The 24746-nt window shown below is 40.2% G+C and overlaps 2 protein-coding genes and 1 non-coding gene across 4 annotated transcripts in view; all 3 read right to left on the bottom strand.

Annotated features, from left to right (window-relative positions):
- ccser1 (coiled-coil serine-rich protein 1) overlaps positions 1-24746 on the bottom strand; it is a 91389-nt gene that overhangs the window by 47404 nt on the left and 19239 nt on the right. For both annotated transcript variants that reach the window (XR_012963865.1, XM_076154032.1), the window contains exons 7-8: positions 12751-12925; positions 6825-6902 (exon numbers count right to left, since the gene is read on the bottom strand). Coding sequence is in view for 1 of the 2 variants with exons in the window: in XM_076154032.1 (XP_076010147.1) it covers positions 6825-6902; positions 12751-12925 (253 nt within the window). In the remaining variant the exon portion in view is untranslated. The remainder of the gene's footprint in view (positions 1-6824; positions 6903-12750; positions 12926-24746) is intronic.
- The window catches only part of pggt1b (protein geranylgeranyltransferase type I, beta subunit), a 123073-nt gene that overhangs the window by 33928 nt on the left and 64399 nt on the right, over positions 1-24746 (bottom strand). The window lies entirely within an intron of this gene.
- Positions 10643-10716, bottom strand: trnat-agu (transfer RNA threonine (anticodon AGU)). The gene has a single exon. It is a non-coding gene; the product is annotated as a tRNA-Thr (tRNA).

Consider the following 24746-nt stretch of genomic DNA (forward strand, 5'->3'; position numbering starts at 1 on the left):
TGAATGACCTCTGATTCACACACAGATTCACACACAGACACCCGTCAGACGCTTGTCCTTATTTCACATTGAAAAATTACAAAAAACTGCACATACCCGCCTGTAGATACGTATCGTTTTGTGACTGGAAGGATACCAGTAATCTTTACAAATTAATTTAAGCTGCATATAATCGTCGTAGTGACGTCATGATTTAAGCACTGAGCATTTGTTGAGAGTAGAGGCAGGGCAAGACGCCAGATGGGGGTCACTTCACTTAACATTCAAGTCTACTTACTGGAAAGTGATTTACTTACTAAACGGAAAAGGAAATGACCGACAATGTTAACACTAAACATGAGACAACTGTGGGAACTGCCATATGAGCAAACAACACCTTCTTTCACAGTCCAGATTAAGCTGAACACAGACTTTCAAAGTTTCCACAGCTTGATTTGGCGAAGGAAGTGTTTCTGAGTAAGTGTGATCTAATTGTTTGACCATTATGTCATTAAAACACTTTTCATTCTAAAATGTGACAGCTATAGTGAGGATTTCACAGCCGCCCAAACCATTTAAAATGTCCCATTTCCGCAGAAATAAATTATATCTTTTGGCAATACTGAAGTGATTTTAAATGTTAACTTTCCACCATTCCCAGTATGGCGCATCTACTTCCCCTACAACAAACCAGTAACTGAACTATCCATTCTGCTCTCCAACATTATGGGCAAAGAGCCTTGCATGAAAGGAAAGACCTCTATATAATACACAGCCAATCAAAATGCAGTTGTTAATTTCCGGACACACTTTTTTCAAATTTGGTGCGAAGTTTGGAATGTAGACAAGACAATAAATTGAGTCGGAGACAAGTCGAGTCCAAACCAACACGGAGCCAAAATGGGTTTTAGTAGCAGACAAATATGAAATCCTCTTCCAAGACCAAAGTATAAGCTTTGACTTGCGCCAATTCAATTTATTTTATTCTGTTATTTTGAGTTCACAATAATAAAGCACAAGAATCACTGTGTACAAGTCATTGAAGCTACAGTAAATGTGCCATGAGAAGCACCTGTGGTGTCGTCTGGTGTGGAGCGGAGGGAAGATTAAGGATGGAAAGTTGGTAATGTAGCTTCACTAACAAAGTCACAACAAGTCAGACACATAAATCGTGTAAAGCAAATGTTAAGTGCTTCAATTGGTGCTCGCATGATTGCAAAAACCCATTTAAGAAGAAGAAAACAGAAGAAGATAATAAGAATTAAACAAAATAAAAAAAACAAACATAAGTGAATGGTACTCAAATCAGACTGGCTGCTTTTAACCTGATGTTTCGTTTGTATGAAGTACATACTTTGATAATTAGGAGAGGGTTTTATTTCTACAGATGATATATAGTAAAAACACACACACACGCAGCATATAAATAACTACAATCTGAGATTTTAATGGGATTGAAAAGCCTCCAACATGCAGTGACAGTGATTACATTAGTCTGCCACTAAAACTAATTAGACTCAAATAGAAAAAAAGGTCTCTTCTGAATAAGCTAATCTAGATACAAAAGCACAATGTGTATCATTACAGTGTTCGGGCACCTGCGTGTGTGTAATTGTGATTAAAACGAACAAAATCGATTCATGTAGGCACTCCTGACCCTTGTGGTTAATGTGAAACACAGAAACCCTAAAGAGAACAAATAGACGTGGGAGAAAAACAAGTGAGTGAGTGAGAGGGAGAGGGAGAGGGAGAGGGAGAGGGAGAGAGAGAGGGAGAGAGAGAGAATATACTTGAACTAGCCCAAATATCTCTTTGCCAGAGAACTGGACACGTTGACAAGACCGCAAAGTGGTGAATACAAGAAATGGATACTAACTTTACTCGATCAGACTAAAACAGGGAAACGATTCAGACATTTCGACTAAAAGCGGAAATGTCGCTCAATGAGCATTCAGTCATTGAGTGGGCGATTATATGACCAAAATTTTCAAGGCCGAATTAAATGGTACATAGGCTGTGCAAGAAAAGTGAGCCATTGGAATTTCTTTTTTTAAAGTGATTGGAAAGGCCTCTCTGGGACTAAACCTGATCAAAATCATTGAAGTGCATCCACTTTAAGTGATTTTGTATAGAAGTTAAGGGCACTCTATGCTCGCAATCAGCAACCAGTTGAAGTGGCTACAGGGATGAATTATATTCGCCTCATCAGCAGAAATGATTCAATCTATGGATTTTTGTGAAATTTTGTGAGCCACTGTTTGATCACGTTACTTCAACATGCCACTTTGTTCAATTTGCACTTACATTCTGCCTATGTCGTGATTGGGGGAAGTGGAGACGTGACTGTATAATTAAATGCATTCTCCTTGAAAAAGGTGAGGCAAAACCAAATTACCTGACACTTCTCTTTAATTAACTGTACTCCACTTAAACTGCACGTACTGCCGATTTAAAGGAGTTGAGATTGAGATGCCACGAGATTTTATAGTATTATAGAGATTTAGATATTTGCTTAACCACTCATTTAAGATGTATACGTGTCTTTGCCTATTAGTTTTTGATTCTATTTTATCCTGATAACCTCATTATGCTCAATCCCCTTTATCAGCACCTCCAAATTGGTTATGCATTCCAATGAACACACCTGTATGAACACAACTGTCCCTGTTTGTGGCTGCTGAGCCGATGACTTTCCTTGACCCTGTTGCTGCACTTGCGACTCCTACCGGTTGATTAGAATACGTGCACGATGGGGGAGGGGCAGCACCTGGAACAGATGGAGCATTCTGCATCCACCCTCAGGACAACCGTCGTATCAGTGATGAAAGCAACAGTAAGAGTACGGATATTTGGGGATTCAAATTTGCAAAAGTAAGGGAGACTCACAGCACGAAAAGCTGTTCCAAAACGCCTCTTGTTGTCTATCAAACAGACACCCATACACACTGTACATATACACACGCATACGGACATTGTCAGCGTGTAACTGTGTGTGACATTGGCCATCCTGGCTTTTAGTGTGAGCCTCTGACAACAGGGAGGGGCAGTGTTTTGGACAAAAAGGTTATCTGGAAAGACAGAGACAGAGATGGAGAGATAGACGGATGAGATTAGCGTTTTGCTGTGCCACAGCTTTATGCAGAATAAAGAGGTGTGTGCGTGTGTGTGTGTGTGTGTGTGCGTGTGTGTGTGTGTGTGTGTGTGTGTGTGTGTGTGTGTCAGTCGTCTTTGGTACATTACCCATTCATTTTTTCTATTTATTTTAAAACCAATTTGAACAATTTCATATTTATAACCTTTAACTGAATTTCAAGCTTTTAGACCATTACCCACCCTACCCTCTAACTTATTTATGTTATAAGTCTTTCATGTATTACATTACCTTCTTCTGTGTATATGGAACATACCCAAAAGGCCAGTGTGTGTGTCTCTCACTGTGTGTTTTCTTTAACCTTCTCACACTAAAGCCTTGGTGTGGAGAAGGTTCTATGATTATAAATTTGCACTCATTATAATTCTACATTATTAATTTCTAATTATGCAGCATCTGACACGATGACAAATGTTTCACTATAAAAAGACATTCCTTTGTGTCCACTGCAACAAATGTACACACAAGTGGATACATTAGATACCTACATAGCTCTGAATCTGCCTCGGACAACAAGTACCTTCTAAAATACAGTGTAACTCTGTAACTGGGACAAAATCTGGTAAAAATCATGTCATATGCATTAAATTAAACTAGGGCGCGCTGTGACACTGCAGCCTCTCAGGTGGCTACCAGAGATTATTTTTACACCCACAGAGTCGTTTTCTGGAGTGCCAGGACAAATTCTGTTCTTCTCATCCCTGCCTCAAATCGCTCTTTGCCTTCTTCCCCTCCCTCCACTTTCTCTCCCACCCTCATCCTCAAAATATTCCCACACCTCTTGCTCTCCCTTGCCTCCTCGTTTTCTCAGTTATATAACACCGTTGCCCTGAACACTATCGATCCTTCGGTTTCCTCTAATTCTGCTCATACGGGTCCCTCTGTCTCACTCTTCAATCCGTATTGAGTCATCAGACCTACGTGTTATTTCCAGCATTGCACCTGTTTCCTCATCCTCATATTTAGCTTTTCATCGTGCAATGCTGTTCATCTTTATGGCGTTTCCGTTCCATGCCTCCAGCTCTGACAAAAGTTTACCCCTTTACTCCTACTCGTACTCCTCCTGCTCTCTACATCTATATCACCTGCTTTTATATCAATCTGCTGCACATACTTTGCTGTCTTCTCGCTGAGGGCTTCTCTTTTCCCTCTGGGGCGGGTGAGGGAAGGTTCATGATACTTTGAAGAAAATTCTTCGTCTCTAATCGTAGAAAAAGATTTTTGGTAGAGACGCCAAAACAATTAAATGTATTGACTGGTGATGAGCAAGAATTCAATTCAATTCAATATCCAGCTTGCTTACAAGTTGAGAGCCTGCTGGCGCCAGATTCCCAAACTTTTTAACAGTTTGATGCTGGGTTTGGTTGATAGTTATTCATAAAAACAGGCTCCTAAAAAATCCGAGGGCTCCATTTTTGTGGCAGCAATGAGAAAGCACTACTATAACTTTTTGCTACTTCGCCGGCCTTGAAATGCATTTTGCTTGGACAGTACCTTTGGTAGTTTCACGCAGCACAGCTCAGTGCACAGGAAGGAGGAGTGGTGCAATTATTTGAGAGTTGCATTCCAATGATACAGTTTAAGCCAAACTATTGCCATTTTGATGAGAACTGCGTCTTTGACATCGTACTGAGAACACATATCTGAGGACCATGTCTGTTTTCACCACATCACTCATGAGATAAATGTGGTGATTCCATCAATAAGCCCAAACTGAATACTTGACAGAAAAATTACAGACAGCTATTGCAGATTGCTAAGATAAGATAAGAACACTTTTAATCAAACACTATTCAACCAGAAAACGCCTTTGGATTCACATTAAAATACCAGCTTAATTATAGTGAGAATGTCAGTAAAACACTTTTGAGTTCAAGATTAATGGGAGATTCATACCAGTATCTGTCATCCTCAACTGCTTTTTGTAGACGGCATGTAAATGTTCTGCTTCGGCTGAATAAATCTCCACATATCTAAAGGCAGTAATGACAGATATGTCTGGCCCATCTTCAGCCTCTTATTTGATAAGTAATGTGCCACAGTGATACACCATTATGCTAAATCATCCATTAAGATTACCTTGATTAATTAATGCCAGAACTGGTAACAAAACTAGAGCACAGGACTTACAGAAGCTTTACACACAAACCTCTAATTCTGCAAAGAACAGGTGGCGAATAAATCATTCAATTGATTTAATAATAATAATATTTTTTGGTTTCTTATGTAAAGCAAGCCAGGCAAGCACAGAAACAAATGTGACACTTTTTTTCCAGTCAGACTTTCACACACAGAAACAAAATCCATTCAAAAAGCAACAGTTCTGTAGATGTGTGTTAATTTGTGCATCGCCACTTTGCATCTCCTACACAACAATATTATCTTCCTCCCCTCAGCTCTCTAGTGCTCTCCAATTGGCGAGGCATTTTTATCATGTGGCACTGTGATTATATGAGTGTGAATGGCTGAGGGAAAAATGATTTAGCACATCTCTGTCGTCTTATACACTTAGTCATTGCACACCTTTTAGTTTGTTTCATAATAGGATGCTTAGTTAGTAATCAGATCAGGTCTTGTGTTTGAGGTCTGGCTTAAGCTATGTTCACTTGGACCTTGGAAAATAATTTTCCTTCCATCTTTCCTTCTAGATCTCGTCCTCCTCCTCCTTCCCCTGTCCCTCTCTCTTTCTGTCCATCTGTACGACCCTCCATGAGTGAAAGTGAGCCAGAGTGTCTGTCTTCATGCTGTGCCCCATCCCACATTTTTAATTTGCCTTTAGAATCCAGCTGCCACTGATGCTCCATGTAGGTCAATAAAGAGGGCACACACTCGCACAAACACCCACACTCACACAAACACAAACTTTTATGATGTTCCTTCATTAATGTAAATTTAGAAGGACACATTAAAGAAGCCATTCAGAGTCACGGAGTCACCTCCTGTCTGATCTAACGGCATAACTGGAACTCTACTGCCATTCAACTAAAGCCCATAGTGAAGCTTGACAGACACCCTCCCATGATAAAAACTAAAACTCAGCAAGCACATGCAGGCACAGACTTATTTTCTCTCTGTTTCCTGTCCCTCTCTCTCTCTCATAGACACACACTCCCTGCAGAGAATAATAAATCTCATCAAGATCACACAGCTCCGATGGACTAGACTGGCAGAGGGGGGACTAAGACCTGGCAGAGGAAGCAAGGCAGCAAGGAAGCAAGGAAGCCCAAGCCCCTAACCACCCACCCATCACTCTGGCTTTACTTCTCTCGCTTCTCTTACTTATCTTTCTTTCATTTCCACTCAATTCTTCTCCGTATTTGATCTCTACAAGACTGATTAGGAGCCAAAGTGGGGAGCGGCTGTTTACTGTTTTCATAAGAGCAAAACCAGACGTGACAAATAGAATACATCAAATGAATATTCAGTTCCATCCATTTTAATCACAGAATGTTGTCTTTGATTGACCTGGTATAGAAGGACTACATGTTCTGATCTGTGTTTGCTTCCAAAGCAGAGCTCATGTAAACACTGCACATATCAAAAACAAACTAATTATCTTGGCTGAATGTACAAATGAATGTAACTCCTCCACTTTGCATTTGCGATGTTGAATTCAACAGATGCTATGTTTGGTGGGACTGATCGATCTATTGATTAACTGATTGATTGACCTATTGAAACATTGATACCTTACCTTAAACGGAAGGGACTTTTCGCTGCAGGGGCTAATGGGGAGAGACTGTAGGCTGCTGGCAGGACTCGTCTCTGTACTCTGTAAAAGACAAAAGCATGAACGTTAAGACATTTTCAATCATTTTGAAATGTTGTATATAGGTATGCTCAGCGGGATCAGCTTTGGTAAACATCCCTCAAATCCTGGAGGGGTCTGGAACTAGAGAGAGAAGGGAAGGGCTTTTCATTTGTGAAATGTCTGTTGTTAAGCAGCATTTGTTGTGTAATTGCAAGTTTGACTGCTTATTCACTCAGAAAGTGGAGGGAGCATGACAGACTTTGCCTTTTATTTGTTGGCTATTAAAAACACATTGATTTTTCTGTGTGTGGTAAAAACAGGATTTTCATGATATTGAGTTTGTTTCTCTCTCAAGGCTGACCTTTGTTTAGGCTTCTGCACTACGGGTGTGTTTCTGGGAGCACTTTTGGTAGACAAATCCTTGAGATAGCAATGGATGCGTATACTAAAATGAAACAACTAGTTATTGTTACCGTTATTATATTTTCATCATCATTTTATGAAATCTATTCTTTAGCCTCCCTAATCTGTTTACTTTAATTGTTTTTGCATACTCTTACTATTTTTGTATTATCACCTCTCTATTATCACCTTTTTTATTGTTGTTTATGTTTTAGAATTATATTGGTTTATCAGTTTCATGGCGGAGTAATTGATTGACTGATAAAAAAGAATTTCGAACAAAATCTCCAATTAGACATTTTTTTGCTTGCTATAAGCAGCTAGACGGGGGATACACATACACAGTATATACAGCACATACAGTACATTCATAAGACAGTGGGTATACACACTGCACATGGGTCACACACACACACACACACATACACACACACAAAGCCCTTAAGAACAGCAGACACTGATCTAAATGTCACCAGTGAGGGCTAAAGGTAGGACACATGGGAAAACAGGAGAGAATAAAGTTGTGCCTTTAGCTAAGATGGCAGATGCTGATGTCATGCTGCCTGCTAAGGATATGACAGAAAACAAAGGTCATGACAAAATACATAGGAAAAATGTCAAGAGAAGGAGAAACCATTAACCTTGCACATGAGCAATTTTTTTTTGATATTATGAATGAAGCATGAGCAAAGTCCATAACAGATTCTGTGATAAATAAATCTATTTCTTGTCGTCTGCTGCCCTCTTGCAGATTTAAAAGCCTGCTAAATCCTTTGTTATTTGAGACAGCGAGCCGCTCAATCCGTATAAAAGATGCTATTAAAGCTAAAATTCGGTGATTATTCAAGAAACCTTTGGCAAACGTCCAGGATTTAAAGGTAGACACGTCACAGCCTGTATCTTTGCACAGCATAAACTTGGTGGTTTATTGGTTTGGCTGACCTTTTAAAGAAGCAAACCTCCCTATCAGAATTATAGGTATGCTATGGCGTCAGGCCCTCAATGTGTCATCAGTGATCAATGCCTTTCCCCATGTAGAGAGACAGGCGCAAACTCACACCCACACACAATCTTCCTCTTTCTCCCTCTATTTGGCACAGGCACACACACACACACACACACACATTCTCTTTAAGGTCACCCCTGTCCCACAGGCCTTAACACACAACTGTCCTTACAATTAGATGTGGTTCAGCAAAAAAGCCTTTCAGATTTAGGAATAAGGGAGAGCTGCCTGGAAGCTTTGGATTTAATGACTTGCGGTACCTAGAAGCAAAAAACGTCTAAAGATGATGAATGGGCTAAAAAGGAAAAGCAGGGTTTGAAGTTAGTTACGCCCCTTTAATCCCATTCACACATCGGTTAAATTGGGAAATGAAAAATCTTAAAATAACTCAAGGTGTGTTTATTCCCATTTCATCTCACTGACACTTGGTTGGTTTTATTTTAAGGCAACACCACAGAACAACATTCTGCCACGTCCTGACTTCTAAGGAGAACATAAGGTGAGAGTGGGTTGAATTGGAAATGCCAAACCTGCGTATTGCATGTTGATTTCTATCGTGTGTTTTTTTTAAGTTTAGGCTTAGCTGCTTTGTACGTCCCGCCTACAAAGAGCAGTTTTCTGTGCAATCAGGGTGCATGAAAACTTTGATTGCTGTTGACAGCCCGCAGGGTCATGAATTTGGCTTAATCCTAAATGCTGGTGGAACTGCGGAGGTAAATGTCAAAAATGTAATGAACAACAAGCATTATCAGTCCACACTCATTCTCATGCCCACAATGCACCGCTGAAAAGATTTGATAGAGGCAACGAGAGCAAGATGCTGCCACAAGTGAAGCAGCTACCCCACGGCGAATAGTCACTAGGATGGATAGAATGTCTAGAGACACACACACACTAACCCTGCCTGGTGGTGCATTGGTGGATATTGTACAACCGTACTCACAAAGCCTTAGAGTATATGCTGTGACAAATGAGACCGTCACATTTTGCTTGAATCCATGGTTGACAGTGACAAACAGGGATCATTGTCTTGGACAACATCAATACAAAAATGGACAGTGGTATTTTAGAATTATTCCTTTGTGTAACCAGAAGGATATCATGGTGAAACTGGATTACATGTTTGTACTGGGAGGCGTTCTCAGATCCATCCCCCTTGTGTATGGACAGAACACTACACACCTGAACCAAAACATTGCATTTCAAATAGACTACTGTGCAACTGAAAGAGTAGCGTTTGATATATATCCACATAAATGGAACAAACATCAAAGCACCTTAAATTCTAAATCCTTGAAACTGCCATCACTGAACTCTTTCAATAACATAAATTCAAAGCTGGTTTCATTTACACCTCTGAATTAAGTACATATCTTTCTATGCGGTGTCTGACAACTGCTGTCTGCTCGGTTTTTTGGAGGGTTTTGCCCTCAAAAATATCAGTGTTTCATTCTGATATAAAGTATACCGTTGATATAATGCAGTCTAACCAACTACAGCCTTGAAAATGAGTTGAATCAAGACCTCTCTGATAAAATGTTCACGACAAACACAGTGTAAACACTGATATTCATAAGCTATAATGTAACATCTGGCCTGTTTTCATGTGAGTCTATAATTCTAAGGAAACTGGACTTTTGTTTAGCTTCAAATCAACGCAAAACTACACTGCATGATGAGTCATTCATGATAATGGTAAGAGGAGAGGAGAGGAGAGGAGAGGAGAGGAGAGGAGAGGGAAGAGGAGACCGGACACAACACAACATAACAGAAGAAACATGGAGAAAATAAGAGCAGCATAGAGCTCGATATCAGAAGGTCTTGCAAATAAAATGCAAAACATACAGACATGCTGAGTCACTCTCCCTTAGCAACAGAATGGATTACATCCACTCATAGAAAGGAACACAAATTTGCAAGTTAATGACAAGCAAAGAGGGCAAAGCATCTTGAATTTCATATTCATGTCTTGCTGTTGTGCAGCCGTTCTCGTTCACTTCATGCCTGTCTTCAGTGACTCTACCATCACTGTATCTTGTGTCTGTGTCCACTTATTACAATTGTACAATGTTCATTCGATCTCGCCTCTCCGGGTTGTTTTTTTAGAGAAACAGTAAAGAAAAGAGATAAAGTCTCTGGGCCTCAGCTATTCACAGCTTGGTTCTCACAGCTAGCTTTGAGCTTAGTTTAGGTCAGGGGTCGGCAACCTGCTGCTCTTTTGCTCATTTCCAGTGGCTGCCTGTGGCTTTGTTAAACCTTCTATGAAAACAAAATAGTGTTACTGTTGTTGTGAGTGATTTTTACATTCTCCAATTGTAAAAATGAATAGCTTATAAGATAAAACTGTAGGAGTAGGCACTGCTGGGAGTTGAACCCAGGATCTCCTGTTTACTAGACAGGCACTTTAACCAACTAAGCCACAGCGCCTCAATCAACTCAATTGTGCGCCATAGCCTACAACTGACGCCCGACACCTCAGGGGATGAGCTAAAGCGAGCGACTTGGGAACTGCTGCGAAAAGCAGAGCAGGGCAAATGTACTTTTAAGAATTGGATCAAATTTGCAAACTTCACTCCTGCTGCTTGATGCTCAGGAGATGTACAGCGCTGAAAGCTGTTAAAAGCCTTTTACGGACAAAATGAATACATAAAAGAGTCGTTAAAAAGTCCCCATTTAAATATCAGTGCATCTATTCTCAGTTAAAAATGAATGAGAGAGAGTTCAGACAGACATGCCTCTCACTGCAAAGACCATCAGAGACAGAGACATGAAACTTGCAACAAACATCACCAGTGTGCAAATGGTGGACATGGATTCAGCTCCAGTAGACTCAATTACCTGCGATGAGGATGTGAACAATATTGAGCAGACAGAGCTGCAAACGAGTGTCTCCACTTCACAACTGTTCAGTTTTGTTGGTAAGAACATCCCCCAACAAAACACAAAAAAATAACACAATTTTCAAAGCATTTTTGTATACTAGTTTACACAATTTCCTTCATTATTCAAATGAATAGTAAAGGTTGCTGACCCCTGGTTTAGAGAATCTAATGAAGAGGTGTTAGGGGAGGGCCTGGTCAGCCTTTTATAAAGCTATCTGTGTATTTCTTGTGTATTTCTCGTGAGCTTGTGCCTGTCTAATATTGTTGTATTTAGTAAGGGTGAGTCACCCATGGGGATGATGGAAACAGCAGCTACGCCGAGCTAATGGAGGCTCTTTCAGCTCAACGTCCTGGGTCTGTTCTTTTACCAACACTCCTCTTTGGTTTGTAAATGTTCCACGCTCTTTTAAGACACAGTCACAGGTGAATATATGGATCATCACTTTCATTCCACGGGAGAACATTAGACATCTACAAACTACAATTTCTAAATAGCTTATTTTGCTGAAGGTTTGCTTAAAGGTCGTTAAAAAAAAGCATCACAAACTTTCACTTTGAAACTTTTACATTTTTAACTTAATTCCCATAAACATTATACTGCATGGTTGAAAAATAAAGTGCTGATCTCTGGACTGGACCCTAAATCACTCCATTACTGGTGACTCCTCACTATTTAACTATCAAGCAGACACAGTGACAGAAAGAAAACAAGAGGCTACAAATTTTGTTATAAAATTGTTGCCACCATTCATTTTGATGCAAATCTCATCTCTGAGTGAATCTGCCATAGTGCAGATCATTCGTTATCAAGTTTAATTTCTTGAAACTGGAGTGAACAGGCAGTGGCTGAATGTTTTATCTTGAACCAATCTCCCAGGAAAATGCAATTACTTAAGAAGAAAGCACGCAATTAAGAGTGCACCAATTTGATCTTCTTTTTCTTTTTCTTCTAATAAAGTAGTATTGCACATTCTTTGTGCAGCAATTGCAACGTGTCAGAGCTTTACTAAGTGACCATTATGGCTAATCACTTCTTGTTGCGATGTTATCTGGTTCCCTAGGTTGTCTATTCTGACGTGGCCTTATTGTCTGAAGTTAAATGGGCGTGTTAAGCAGCCTGACTCTTTTTAAGAGCAGCAAGCAACACTGAAACGGGAAGACTTGTGGGTTTGTGTGTATGTGTCTTTCTGTGTGTGTAAGGGTTGTAATGGCAGACATTCAAATATGCCTCCAAGTATCTTCCCCCAAATGCAGAACCTGATTAAATGAAGAAAACAAATTGATTATGAAGACCTTTTTATGGGGGAGAAGCATCCACTTTGGAAAAATGGTTTCATGGAGCTGAACTAGAGCTGATTGGAAGAGGGAGTGCAACCCATTTTTAACTTGGTTTTAGATGCATTTGCTTTATGTTAGAAGGATAGTTTCAGATTTTAATTATGTTATCCTTGCATTCTGTGACTCAAAGGTCAGTCAGTCAACAAGTTAGTGCTTCAAAGGTTCTGTATCAATCCTATGCATGGTTATAGACCTACATTAAGTATTCAGTGTACTGTATGCGTGTTATTTTACATCTTACCTCCTGTAGGGTCCTTCTCAGTCTTAAAAGCATGGTTTTAACAGCAGTGCAGTCCTGCTGCATCAGTCTAAAAGGCAGTGACTCCAGCCCCGGAGGCAAGAACTCGTCCTCTCTCCCCAAACTCAGCCCTGAGCTCCAGTCAGCAGGCAGCAGGCTGGTTGGACGACTGGGCTCTCTGGGGAAGTAAAGTGAATGAAGGGAAGGGACAGTGAATTATTGTGGAGACATGATCCCTCCCGTCTCTGCATGCGGTTGATTTAATTCTATCCTTTTCTACTGATGGAGGAAATTCTACATAATACAGCAAAGAACAGATTTCAGTAACCCTTTAGCGCTCATGTTATTCTTTGACCAATTAATGACCAAAAACTCCAATACAATGTGTACTGTATATGCCTCCTCTTACTGTAAGGTGACAACAATACCATACAACTTTACACATACTGTATGTCATCATGGAGCAAATGTTAGTACTGGGGGTTAGGGTAGGGTTAAAATGATTATGGAAAAATGTTCTTTTACCTCATTAATTACAAATGCAATCACTACTCTTACAAGGCATTCAGGCAATTTATTAAATTTGAATTTCAGTAAATTAAGTGAGGGATATTAAGAATTCAATAAATTGGATTAAATGTAAGCCCTCAAATAAAGTAGTATATATCTTCCATCAATCAAAAAACGCCCTTTAGAAACATATTGCTTGTTGCAGTGGCGACACACTTTTCCTCAGTGAAAAACAGGGAAGGTGAGACGCAACAAGGAAGATTAAGTGTAAAACATTTCTACAACAGGGTCAACAAAGGTCAGGGTGTAGACCAAGACCTGGATGTTGTGATTTCAGAGCGCACGGCAGCTTCTCCACAGGAACACCCTAAGGACTCCATTTTAATGAGCACTCATTTGTTATGATTGTTTAAACCCACAACATGGTGTGTTACCATACTCATACAAAACGCAACTAAGCATAAAGAAGCTTGTGTTTGTCTGCATATAAACACACACACACACACACTTGCATATACAGATCAAAGCACACGAGTCCACTTTCCAATCCCGTGTCTCACATCATTATCATCTCATAAGGACACTTCATTGTCAAGAGCTTAAGTTCATTATAGCCCATCAGAGGAGCATGTCTGTGTCTGCATGTCTTTTTCTCTCTCTCATCATTTGCCGAGGATCCCTAATTCAGTGTTTTGTACCATTTCGCTCCCACAATAATTCTTTTTTCGCAGGGGAGCCACAAATGCACACCAATGTCTGTGTTTGTGTGAATACAGTTGATGGTAGGACTGCTAGTATGAGTGTTAGTAATCTCAGAGTTGGAGTGCTGCATACCAAACACCTTTTTAATTAAAAAAGCTTTCAAAGTTAAGCACACCAGACCTCCTGGCTGTTTGACAGAAGGAATAGATGAAATTTGCCTGCGAGACATTCCTGCAGTCGCTGTTTTAGCCTAATTACAAGCAAGCTTCCAAAACAAGGCGATTCTCCATTCCCAGACAGAGCTGTGGCACTCCTAACTTACTAACCCTGCAAATCGATACAAAGAAGCAGAGACTAGATCAAGACTAGCAAAGAATGTTTTAATTAACTGAACTGCATTGGAGGAGACAAACATACAACCCTCTGGATTACAACTCAAGCTTGTCTTCATCCTGCCTTCTACCTCTAACACAGCAGGGGGATAGACTGAACTACAAATGTTGACCTTGCCTATAAACACTGGGAGGGTAATTCATAAAGCACACTGCCACATTTAACGCACTGTTGTTCCCTCATTAATAAGAGACTTTTACTGGCCTTTCTTTTAGCATCTGGTTTGAAAGAGGGGGTTACTACACTACCTCCCCATTTATGTCAGGTAAGCCTATTCAAAAACACAGTCGGACTCAAATTAAGACCTGTTTCCATCTGATGGTAAAGTAAAGCAGTATGGAACCTGGGTGATCCTGGAAAAATTGTATTTGATTCAATACATTTGATCTCAGAGCCTCTTCAATCTCTGCAACTCACAAATACACACACACACGCCCACATACACACACACTACTACTACTACTTTATAATCAATGACAATTTTGAAACAGAACGAATCGTTGGAAAAATGAAAATGCTTAGAAAAGAAAAAGCTCTCTTAGTTTCAGAGTTCAAGCATTCAAAACGTATTATATGGCTAATCAGGCCTCTTACATTGAGTCTGACCAGTTGCATAGCTCAATTTTCGAATACATTAGGAAATCCTAATGCTTAGTGACTCACTTCTTAATAGTTTTGTGTAATTAGGAAAGTAATTCTGCTGTTGTGGTGTGTAATTTTGGTATTTGATGCTTAAAGAGAAGTAAAAGATTCATTTTGAAAAGCAATTTTCACACTCCACATCCATATTTTAGGATTAACACCCTTGATTAAACATTTGTCATAAGAAAATTTAATAAATTTCTGGACAGCATGGGTTACAGAATGGATGTCTAAGCTGTAAAATTAGATTTTTATAGTTTAGTTATATTCCAGTTCCTAAGTACAACTACAACCCATGTCAGCCTATGCCTATGCCCTATGGTGATGGCACACTGACGAGTAGACAGAAATATTAAAGATAAGAAAATCAATGAGTGAAAACAACCGCAACACCGTGGTTTAAATGCTGAAAAGTTCTGTGAGGAGTTTCTTTTTTTCTTCAAAACATTACAAAGCAATTACAGCCAAACCATTAAATCAATAAAGATGTGGAGATGACCATGGCTCAGTCCAAAGAGATGTTCCACGTGACAAGATGAGCGCAACGACAAATCAATGCTGGAGCGCCAAGGCCGTTCATGCTCTGAAAGTGTCTCTCCTAAAAAAAACTCATTACACCTATAATTTCATCAAGTTACTTTTGAACTGGCTGTGGACCCTTCCTGTACATCATCCTATGGGGATTTGAGACCTTTAGAAAGATCTTTCAATGGAATGCACGTCAATACAACACTACCACTGCCTTGTCAAGTCTCAACAATTACCACAGACATGAATAAAACCTCTGACACAGTCAATGTGGAATAATATTTCACTAATGCAAGGAGGGATGTTGTTGGATTGCTTTGCAAAAGATGCATGCTTGCAATTTACTGTGCATTTGTGCCTTAATGGCAGTCGAGGGGCGTAGAGTGTATGTACTTTAAGAAGATGTATTGACTGGAATCAAACTAATCAGTACATCTATCCAGCATATCTAGCACAATTGTCACACTTGGCAAAACTCCAGTCTCCATTACATTTTCCATTCCGTATGCACTGAGAAATATTTCAATAGTCCCGTGCTACACAACTCAGCTAGTAAATGAATACCTGTTTGAACTGCAGTAACATATTGTAATTGAAGTACTGGAATGATGTTGAAAAATCCCTCCCACTACTTTCCAAAAAATGACTTATGCTCGCCTCGGTGAGTCACAGCCGCTGCCAAACTGAGATTCATCTGCGCAGCAAATCAGGGGGAGATGGAGCACACGTGTTGATATCAGCTGGCAGAATCAGTTGATACACGCATTTCACCACATAAATGAACGAGTTGCCTGCCATGAACACAGCCAGTAAATTATTGGGAAGGTCATCGGAAAAGAATAATAATAATTAAATAGTTTTAGCGTTATGACAATTAGAGAGAGACGAAAGTGCGTGTTAAGACTACACTATACTACACAGTGTTAATGTAATATGTAACAAAATGATGTCTAAGGCATCTTCATCGATGTTGTATGGACAGTCGTTTATCAATTATTAATCTCCCATAACGGGAATAAAAGCAATTATTCAATGCGATGATCAAATGTTTGTGAATGAACTAGACTGCTGTGTTTGACATTTCTCAGGCCAAATGTGATATTTTGACAGAAGTGCATAAAGAGGACTGTGTATCTCACCTTTCTTTATGACATTTCCGAAAGGTGAAATGAGAAATACCAACCCGCAAAGACGACAAGTGAGATCACAGTCTGCATTTCAGGGAAAGTCAGTAGGGTCGCTTGTAAAGACAGACGAACGGAAGGGAGAGGCGGAGCTCTTGATCATCAAGAGGTCGCGTTCACGTTGACTTACAGCCGTTTAGATGGAAGGTGGGATAAAATTAGAGGTTTTTTGCTGGCATTCTCCCTGAGAAATCGCCAAGCAAACAGCAGCAAGGAGCATTAAGTCAGACAGCGAATTCTCCAGGAAATATGTTCTTTGAGCAAAACAAGATCATATCGCTAAAATACAGATCAGCAAAAGCCATTCTAGAGTCAAAACGTCAGATTGGATTGCTGCTTCCTTTGCTCAGTAGTTCAGCACCCTGCCCTCTCTCTCTGCCACCATTTCACTATTACCTACCCACCTCCGTTTATGTTTGCGGACATTTGAGTGCAGTAGACAGATGCTTATTAACATGTTTTAGCCTTCCTGGCTTCCTCTATTCTATTCTCTGCTTACATCATACTATGCCCTGCCAGAGGAATGCTTGTCCTAGGGTGGTGTGTGTGATTTTTTTCCCTATATGTGTTTCTCTGACCTTTCCGCCCCTTGTTTAGGTTTAAAGTTTAGTTTCTCCCCTTATGTCTGTGGTGCACCGCAGATCTCCAGGGCAGCAGGAATGAGAAGGAGGGAACATTCAGGAATTCCCTCCCACTTAACAACTATTTTACAGGTGCCCTTATGCAAGGCATTTAGGGTTTAGCTGGGCCATTAGAGGATTATGACTATGATTATGACATTCTTCACGCATTTTATGATGTCATTTATCCTGTCTGTCATCGGTATCGGTATTTCTGTCTGGAAATTGTATGTTTGCAATGATTTATTGTGGCCTCTATTGCAATAGATAAGAATCAATTTACACAAAAGGTGTCAAAAAATTATCTCTTTTCCATTCAATGCATTAACATCATATTTGGGCATCCAAGCACAAAAATCGGAATATTGCCTATGAATTCCAACAGAATAGAATAAGCTTAAAACATGTAAACTGCAGGAAACGTGGGATTAATTGAGCACGGAACAAACCATTAAACAAAGTGTTACAGTGTGCTTCAGTGACAGTTCAGACCGTTATCCTGCCGCTATGGCAGCCTGGAAGAGTGTGTGTGTGTGTGTGTGTGTGTGTGTGTGTGTGTGTGTGTGTGTGTGTGTGTGTGTGTGTGTGTGTGTGTGTGTGTGTGTGTGTGTGTGTGTGTGTGTGTGTGTGCGCGCGTTAAAAAATGTGAGCGCATGCGTTTCTGAGTGCAGTTACAGGGTAAGGCAGTCATTTTGCAGCTAAGTGCAAACCTCATCTGCAAGTAATTACCCCACACATCCGTGCACACGCACAACCCTGAAGGTGCACCGCACAGCTGAAGACAAGTCTGTTCAGCGATGATAGATGCTATACAGGCAGGTAGGCCGTTCCTCTACTCAGGGTCATCTGTCTTTTCACTGTCATGAGCCGATAAGCTGACACTCTCTCTATTTCTGCCTCAAACACACACTCTCACACACACACAGACACACAAATACACAAGTACACGTTGCACTTCTAAGCATATTCAGCTGGGGTAAAGAACAGGACTGTGTGATAGCAGTCAATTAGTAGATCACACGGCTGGAAAAAGTTCTAATTTAATTTCAGACACATCAGATGTAGCATGACACCAGCTAGTGGCTGGGAGCGGCACTACATGACCACTTCGGCATGAAAGCTAATTACAACTACCTGGATTACAAAGCACAATTAAATGTTTTCACAGGGAGATATTCTCTCTGCAGTCATTTCAGACTAATTACGAAAGGAAAGTAAACAGCGAACAAGTGTCAAATAAATCCCACAGTAGATTAGTGCAGCAGAGGATCCCCACCTTCCATTCTAATGTTTCATTCTTCTTCTGCTCCCTCTCGCCTCACAATACATCCTATCTTCTGTTCTCTTTCCCCTTTCTCTCTGTCTCTTGTTGTTCCAGCTCACTTCCTCTCTACGGCTTTCCTCAAGTAGCCTTTTCTCCCTCACATTTTGTACTTTTCCCTGTAGCGCACCTCTCTGATGCACTTTCTCAGCAGCAGCATTAGAAGTGATCCATTTCGCCGACCTGAAAAAGCCAATTATCTGCCTTTTTATGACTTTCATTATTTTACCGCTAACACGTCGTTTTATTACAGGAGCACTGGCAAACACAGTACATGCACACACACAAAAACACACACATCTGTCGACACAGCCGCACAAACAACGCAGAGCCACACACACATACCTCCAGACGCACACTGGTTTTGAGGGTTTTTAAATAATGTTCAGTTCGTGTGTAAAATGACAAATTATGAGTCCAGCTAATTATGTGGGGTTGAAGTGCATAATCTTCAGCAGCAGTGGAGAGTGGTGGGCTGCTCCCTTGTCAATCAGTAATGTAGAGGCTGCATTGTCTGAGGAATAATAACTGTAAAGGTCATTTTAACACCTGAACACAGCACAGAGAAAAGCAGCCAGTCCCCGGTGGCAATATTCAATCATCAAAGTTTTACTGACAACAAGGAGCACATTTTACGGGGAAAACTCCACAGTGTGTGTCTGTGTGTGTCTGTGTATGTGTGTTGTTGTGCATCATATGTGTTCACATGTATAAATGGACATCAAACATATAGAGGATATATAGTGGAACATCTACAAGTATAACAATTATTGGAGTGTGATCACTGTCATTTGTCAGTCCTTTCCACCTGACACAGTGTACTCATCTGCATTCAGCACCTGAGGCTACTGATGTTTAATGTTGCCATTAAACTCATCTCTGACATAAAGTGCATCTGTGACTAAAGAGTGAGCCCAAGCCAAGCTGCAGGCACTCAATCTAATATAGAATTTGTCCGACACAGAGGGAGAGAAAATAAAAGTCTAATGTAATATGGCAGGGGTAACTTTGTGATTAACCTAATTGTCCTTTCTGCTTTCCTCCGTGCTCTGTTTTTCTCTGTCTACACTTGTTTTGTAAAAGACCGGTGCTGTCTGCGTCTATTTCCATCACTTTGACTCTGTCAACCTGTCTCTATCCATGTCCGAGTCCCCATCTATCACCTATCTGACTTTAGGGCTCTCCTCATCCGCAGTCTCATCATGCTAATCCAATTCAAAAGGGTGAGGAGCTTTTGAATTGCCTCTGTGTGTGGGGGCAACATCAGGGAGTTATGTGAACACTCATGCACCAATTATGATCACAAATGTGTTGCTTGGAGAGATCTTTTTAGTACTTTTCCCATGTGTCACATTTTCTATTTGCAAGAGCACTGCCAAGCCACATTACCCCAAGAATTATCATGAATGAAAGCTCGAAGCGATTAAGAAGAACATTTTCATTTTTTACCTCATCAATCCTGCTGAGCTCCCAAAGTCCAGAGCAAAGACTGACTGCCCCAAGTGATCTGAGGCATGTCATTCTCCTGGCTTTAAATTGCCACACAGTCGCAACAATAAGTGGGTTATTTCTATTATTTGATGATAAAACCTGCCGAGGGTGATGATCAATCACTAAGGTAACCACTGGTTCACTGAGGCTGACTATTTTACTGTAGCATAACAATAAAATGTCAAAAATGCACATTGACTACTGACAGGAGATGTTGCTTTGATTATATATTAATATTTATTTCATCATTACCTAAGTATATAATAATGTTCATGTTAAGTATTCACAGAGCGTTAGAATAAAATAACCAGAATTCCAATTACTGTCTACTGTTGACTGAAAAACCTCATTATCTTTCACCTGTCCTCAAGCAAAAAGGGCCAGAGCCTTGGGATTCTGCTAAAGCAAAAATATGCCATTAATATCATGAACAAACTATAATACGTAAGCGTATGATGAGGATTTCTCTGATTGGGATACATATAAGAATTTATATTGTAGTATGTTGAGGAATGTACGTGTACACCTCATCCTGATTTCTTTGAAAGCTGTTTCCATGGTAATACTGAGATTTGCCGTATGTGTTGTGTATGCACAAAGGGATATTGGAGAACAGTGTATGGAGATGCAAATCAAAAGTTTACTCCACATAACGGACAGTGAATTGCATAACGTGTTATTATCCGTGTTGACAAGTGCAGTGGTGGCGAGCGGTACTGACAGTAGCTTGGATTGTCTACTGCAAATCCAATTTACTGTCGCAAATGGAGTTCAGCTTTAGAATCTCAATGTCTGGATCAGGTTTAGGAATCCCAGTTTGGTTTCTGACTGCACTATGCAAGATACAAATTGTAGATTGAATATGCAAACATGTCCTGATGGCAACTGTAAAGAGGCTTTCTGTTCCAATACTGACTGCTACTGAGGCAGAAGATGGATACAGCTAAATGTTGTAACGGAAGATATTCAGCATATGCCGATGAAGCTTCTCAGTCATTCAGGTCCTTGGATATCTACAGCATCTGTGTAGTTCAAAGCAACTGGACTTGTTTAGTCTTGATGCCATTTCAACAATTGTCTAAGTAGCCTATACAGTACTGAGTGGCAGGTAGTTGATTTGGATGAGGAAACAGAAACAGGATTAGTGTTCAGGCTTTCCAGGAGTTTTCTTTGTTCTACAATGTTTCAATGTGCGGGACTTTTGTTGTAATTGTTAAAAAATGTAAAAGTGTACCCTTCTGTCTCCAATAGTTATGGTCTTTTTTCATGTTTGTTTGGTACCGTGAAACTGTGTAAAATTAGAATCATAACAAGGCAGTTTGATATGCATGAGAGAACAGTAGTTTGACTTTTTTCTCCCAAAACTGGTGGTGTTTCATTTAATATTTAATTAGATTAATGAGCTGGATGAAAGCTGGATGAAAGCTGGTTTTCATCACAGAAACTACAGACAGCGGATGATAGATCTACTACATTCTGACGACTGTATTGATTGCTAATCATCAGAGAACAGAAGTTTCTTTGGTTGTTTTTTTAAAAACCCGATTGTGTTTATGAAATATTTAATTGGATGACTGATTTGATCTAGAAGTGGAAATGGCACTCTGGCAGTGCACACTCTGAAAGCTCAGAGAGACAGACACGTGAATAGGCTGTTTGGCTGCCTGAGTGATTCTAGTGAGAATCGCTTATTAATCTTGACTCTGGCTTCATTCTATAGATGCCCCGTTGAGAATAAACAGTTTTCAAGAATGTATACCGAAAGTAAAACAGATATGGAAGTCATAAGACGTCAACAGGTCTTTGTGGTTTAAGAAATGCATGTGGCTACGCCTCCAGGCGGATCGAAGAAGTACCTCTGACTTGTGTAGATAGACCTGCTCCCAGTAGGCAGGCGGCGCACAAATCTCTGCCACCAAAATACTAGTGTGTCGCATGATTTCCAGTGATACACCCCCAAGCGTCTCTACTTTCACTGTGTCACAGGGCCACTGCACAGCAGGAAAATCTCTGTGCAGACACAAAAGGCTCAACATTTGCAGTAGCAATATGAGGCGCTTGCACCGGTGCCCAGGAAATGCAAGCGGAGGCAGCATGCCATGATTAAAACATTTGCATACATGAATAAATTAATTTACAAACAGATAATCCAATCACATTAAGATGTACAGTATATATGTTTTTTGAAACAAATAGATTTTTGCATTGTCATCAAGAGTAGATGTGTTTTCTTTCTTAATATAAAGCTTTCGGGAAATTATACTGAAAATGTTCATGATCGATCTGCTGTTCACTGTAGTCTCACCAAAGAAAGCTCAAGAGATGAATAAAGAGCAAAGAATAAGAGAATATCACTCTTTGTTTGTAAAATGCTACATTAAGACATTTAGGAAAACATCTGCTCATCTCAGATGTTTGACTGACAATGACTTGTCAATCAAATATATTTTCTCTTATTGTTACAAGTCAGAACCACGTGCTTGAAAGCCTTCAAAGCCCAAGAGAAAAAAAGAAAGCCAACATTAATTAGTCTCCCTGTGTTAAACACTTAATAAACAGATCACAACAATGCAAATAAGATGATCACATTAGGTCATCAGAGATTAGACATTAATGTTGATGATATTTGAATATTATTAACATTAGGCATGTAATTCAGTGACTGTATTTATGTAAGCAAATTCCATACTATCATGCAGTGGATTGAATTTAGTGAGTAGGACAATGTATTCCATCTGCTCTAATGGGACTGCAGTTTCTTTTCAAACGTCAGAAGGTCATGAGCTTGATCTGAAACATGCAAAGAGGAAAGTACTGTGTTTCACAATCTTACCAACAATGCCTTCCCTGTCGTTTTCGAAATTTAAATTGAGTCATGCAAACCAGATAATTCCGAGAACATCTAATATGATTGTTTTACTTAAAGGACTAACTGTACTTTACTTAAGTTACCTACAATCTGTATTTGCATCTTTAAAGCAGCACTATGTAGTTTTTGTTGCCAGTGGGAATTCCATGTTTTTCCAAGGCGAGAAACTCTATTAGTGTTTCCCATATGGAAACCTGGAGGAAACTGTGTATCAGAAAATGAGGGCATGTCATGTTAAAGGGACTACTGAAAAAACATTCATAACTTGAGGCACTGGGTGGGAAACTTGAAATGGTGTTTGGTGTATTTCGTGACTAACTGCTGATCCGTGGAGTCGTTCTTTCACGTCAGTACGGCAAGAGCACAAGAAGGGCTGACACAGTATGTTTAAATATATATTCTATCTTCATAGACCAATAGAACTTGGGCCTTGGCAACCTCCAAAAGGAGAATCCAATATTTGATGGTCATTTTATTTCATTTTATTTGTCCGTTTCTTTTCTTTATACATCTTAAATGTAAGTTCAGGAGGCACCTTAGCTCTACGTTGCCTCCTCAAATCAGAAATGGAAAATTGTGAACCGAGTAAGTAAACAACTTCCTCCTTCATCCTCTACTGCAAACTGACACACAAGTTACAACTGAAGGTTTACGTGTCCTCTCCTTGGACTTGGTTGTCTTCTGCATATTAATCGACAGCCATGAAAAGCAAAAGAAGAAGCAAAGGTCAACACTCAACATGCCATTGCTAAACCTGCCAAGCCATATCTCACCTTACAAAATGTCTATTGTTTTCATCTTGGGACACGAGGTAGAACAGTTGATGTCTAAGGAAAATTAGCTTTAATATACAAAATGCAAACATTTGGTTGGTTCACCCATCAAATCACCTCCAAAACCAAAATGCACCTAAGTTCACTAAATATTGTCAGACAGTGAGGATGGGCATTATTCTCTCAAGCAAGGAATCCAACCGGTAAATGTGCATAACACACTGTGAAGGACTTAACAGAACAAAGCCTATGGAGGGAAATACTCATCGTGGTTGCCAGAAACTGATTTTGGTTCTCCACATTCTCGCAATATGTCGCCTTGTACCACAGCATTTAAATGGAGAATGTGGGCATCAGGGAAGAACAATTAAAGCAGCAGGGTGAAATGTAACTGAGCTCACTGACAATTCTGCAGTCATGTACACAGTAATGATACGTGAGACTCTTCCTCTCCCGCTCCACTCTGCTCCCCACCCCGGCCCCCTGCATCTATGTCACAACAAAAACTGCAAATTAATTGAGAGGATGAGTATTTATGACCATAATTTTGTTGCTGTGGTATTATTTATTATGTAATAAATACAGAGAACAATACAAATGCCTCTCATCAAAATTAATCAGTCATTCATGAAGGAAGTGGTATGTCTGTGTGCTTTCGTGCGTGTGTGTGTGTGCATGTGTGTGTGTGCATGTGTGTGTGTGTGTGTGTGTGTGTGTAGCAGCCATCAGACAGCCAGCAATATCCTATAGCTGACTGACGCGTGTGTATGTCTGTGTGTATTTCCTCGTGTGTGAATAGAGACGGGAGCTTGCTTTGCCTCCAGCAAATCAATGTCCCCTCAAGGGAATGTGGAAACTGACAGAGAGGCAGAGAGGCAGAGAGAGAGAGGTGTGTGTGTGGGGGGGGGGGGGGGGGGGGGAGAGAGAGAGAGAGAGAGAGAGAGAGAGAGAGAGAGAGAGAGAGAC

This window comes from Genypterus blacodes, unplaced genomic scaffold (genome assembly GCF_046128005.1).
Source record: "Genypterus blacodes isolate CSIRO-AG114 ecotype Tasmania unplaced genomic scaffold, CSIRO-AGI_Gbla_v1 ptg000061l_1, whole genome shotgun sequence".
Taxonomy (NCBI): Eukaryota; Metazoa; Chordata; class Actinopteri; order Ophidiiformes; family Ophidiidae; genus Genypterus; species Genypterus blacodes.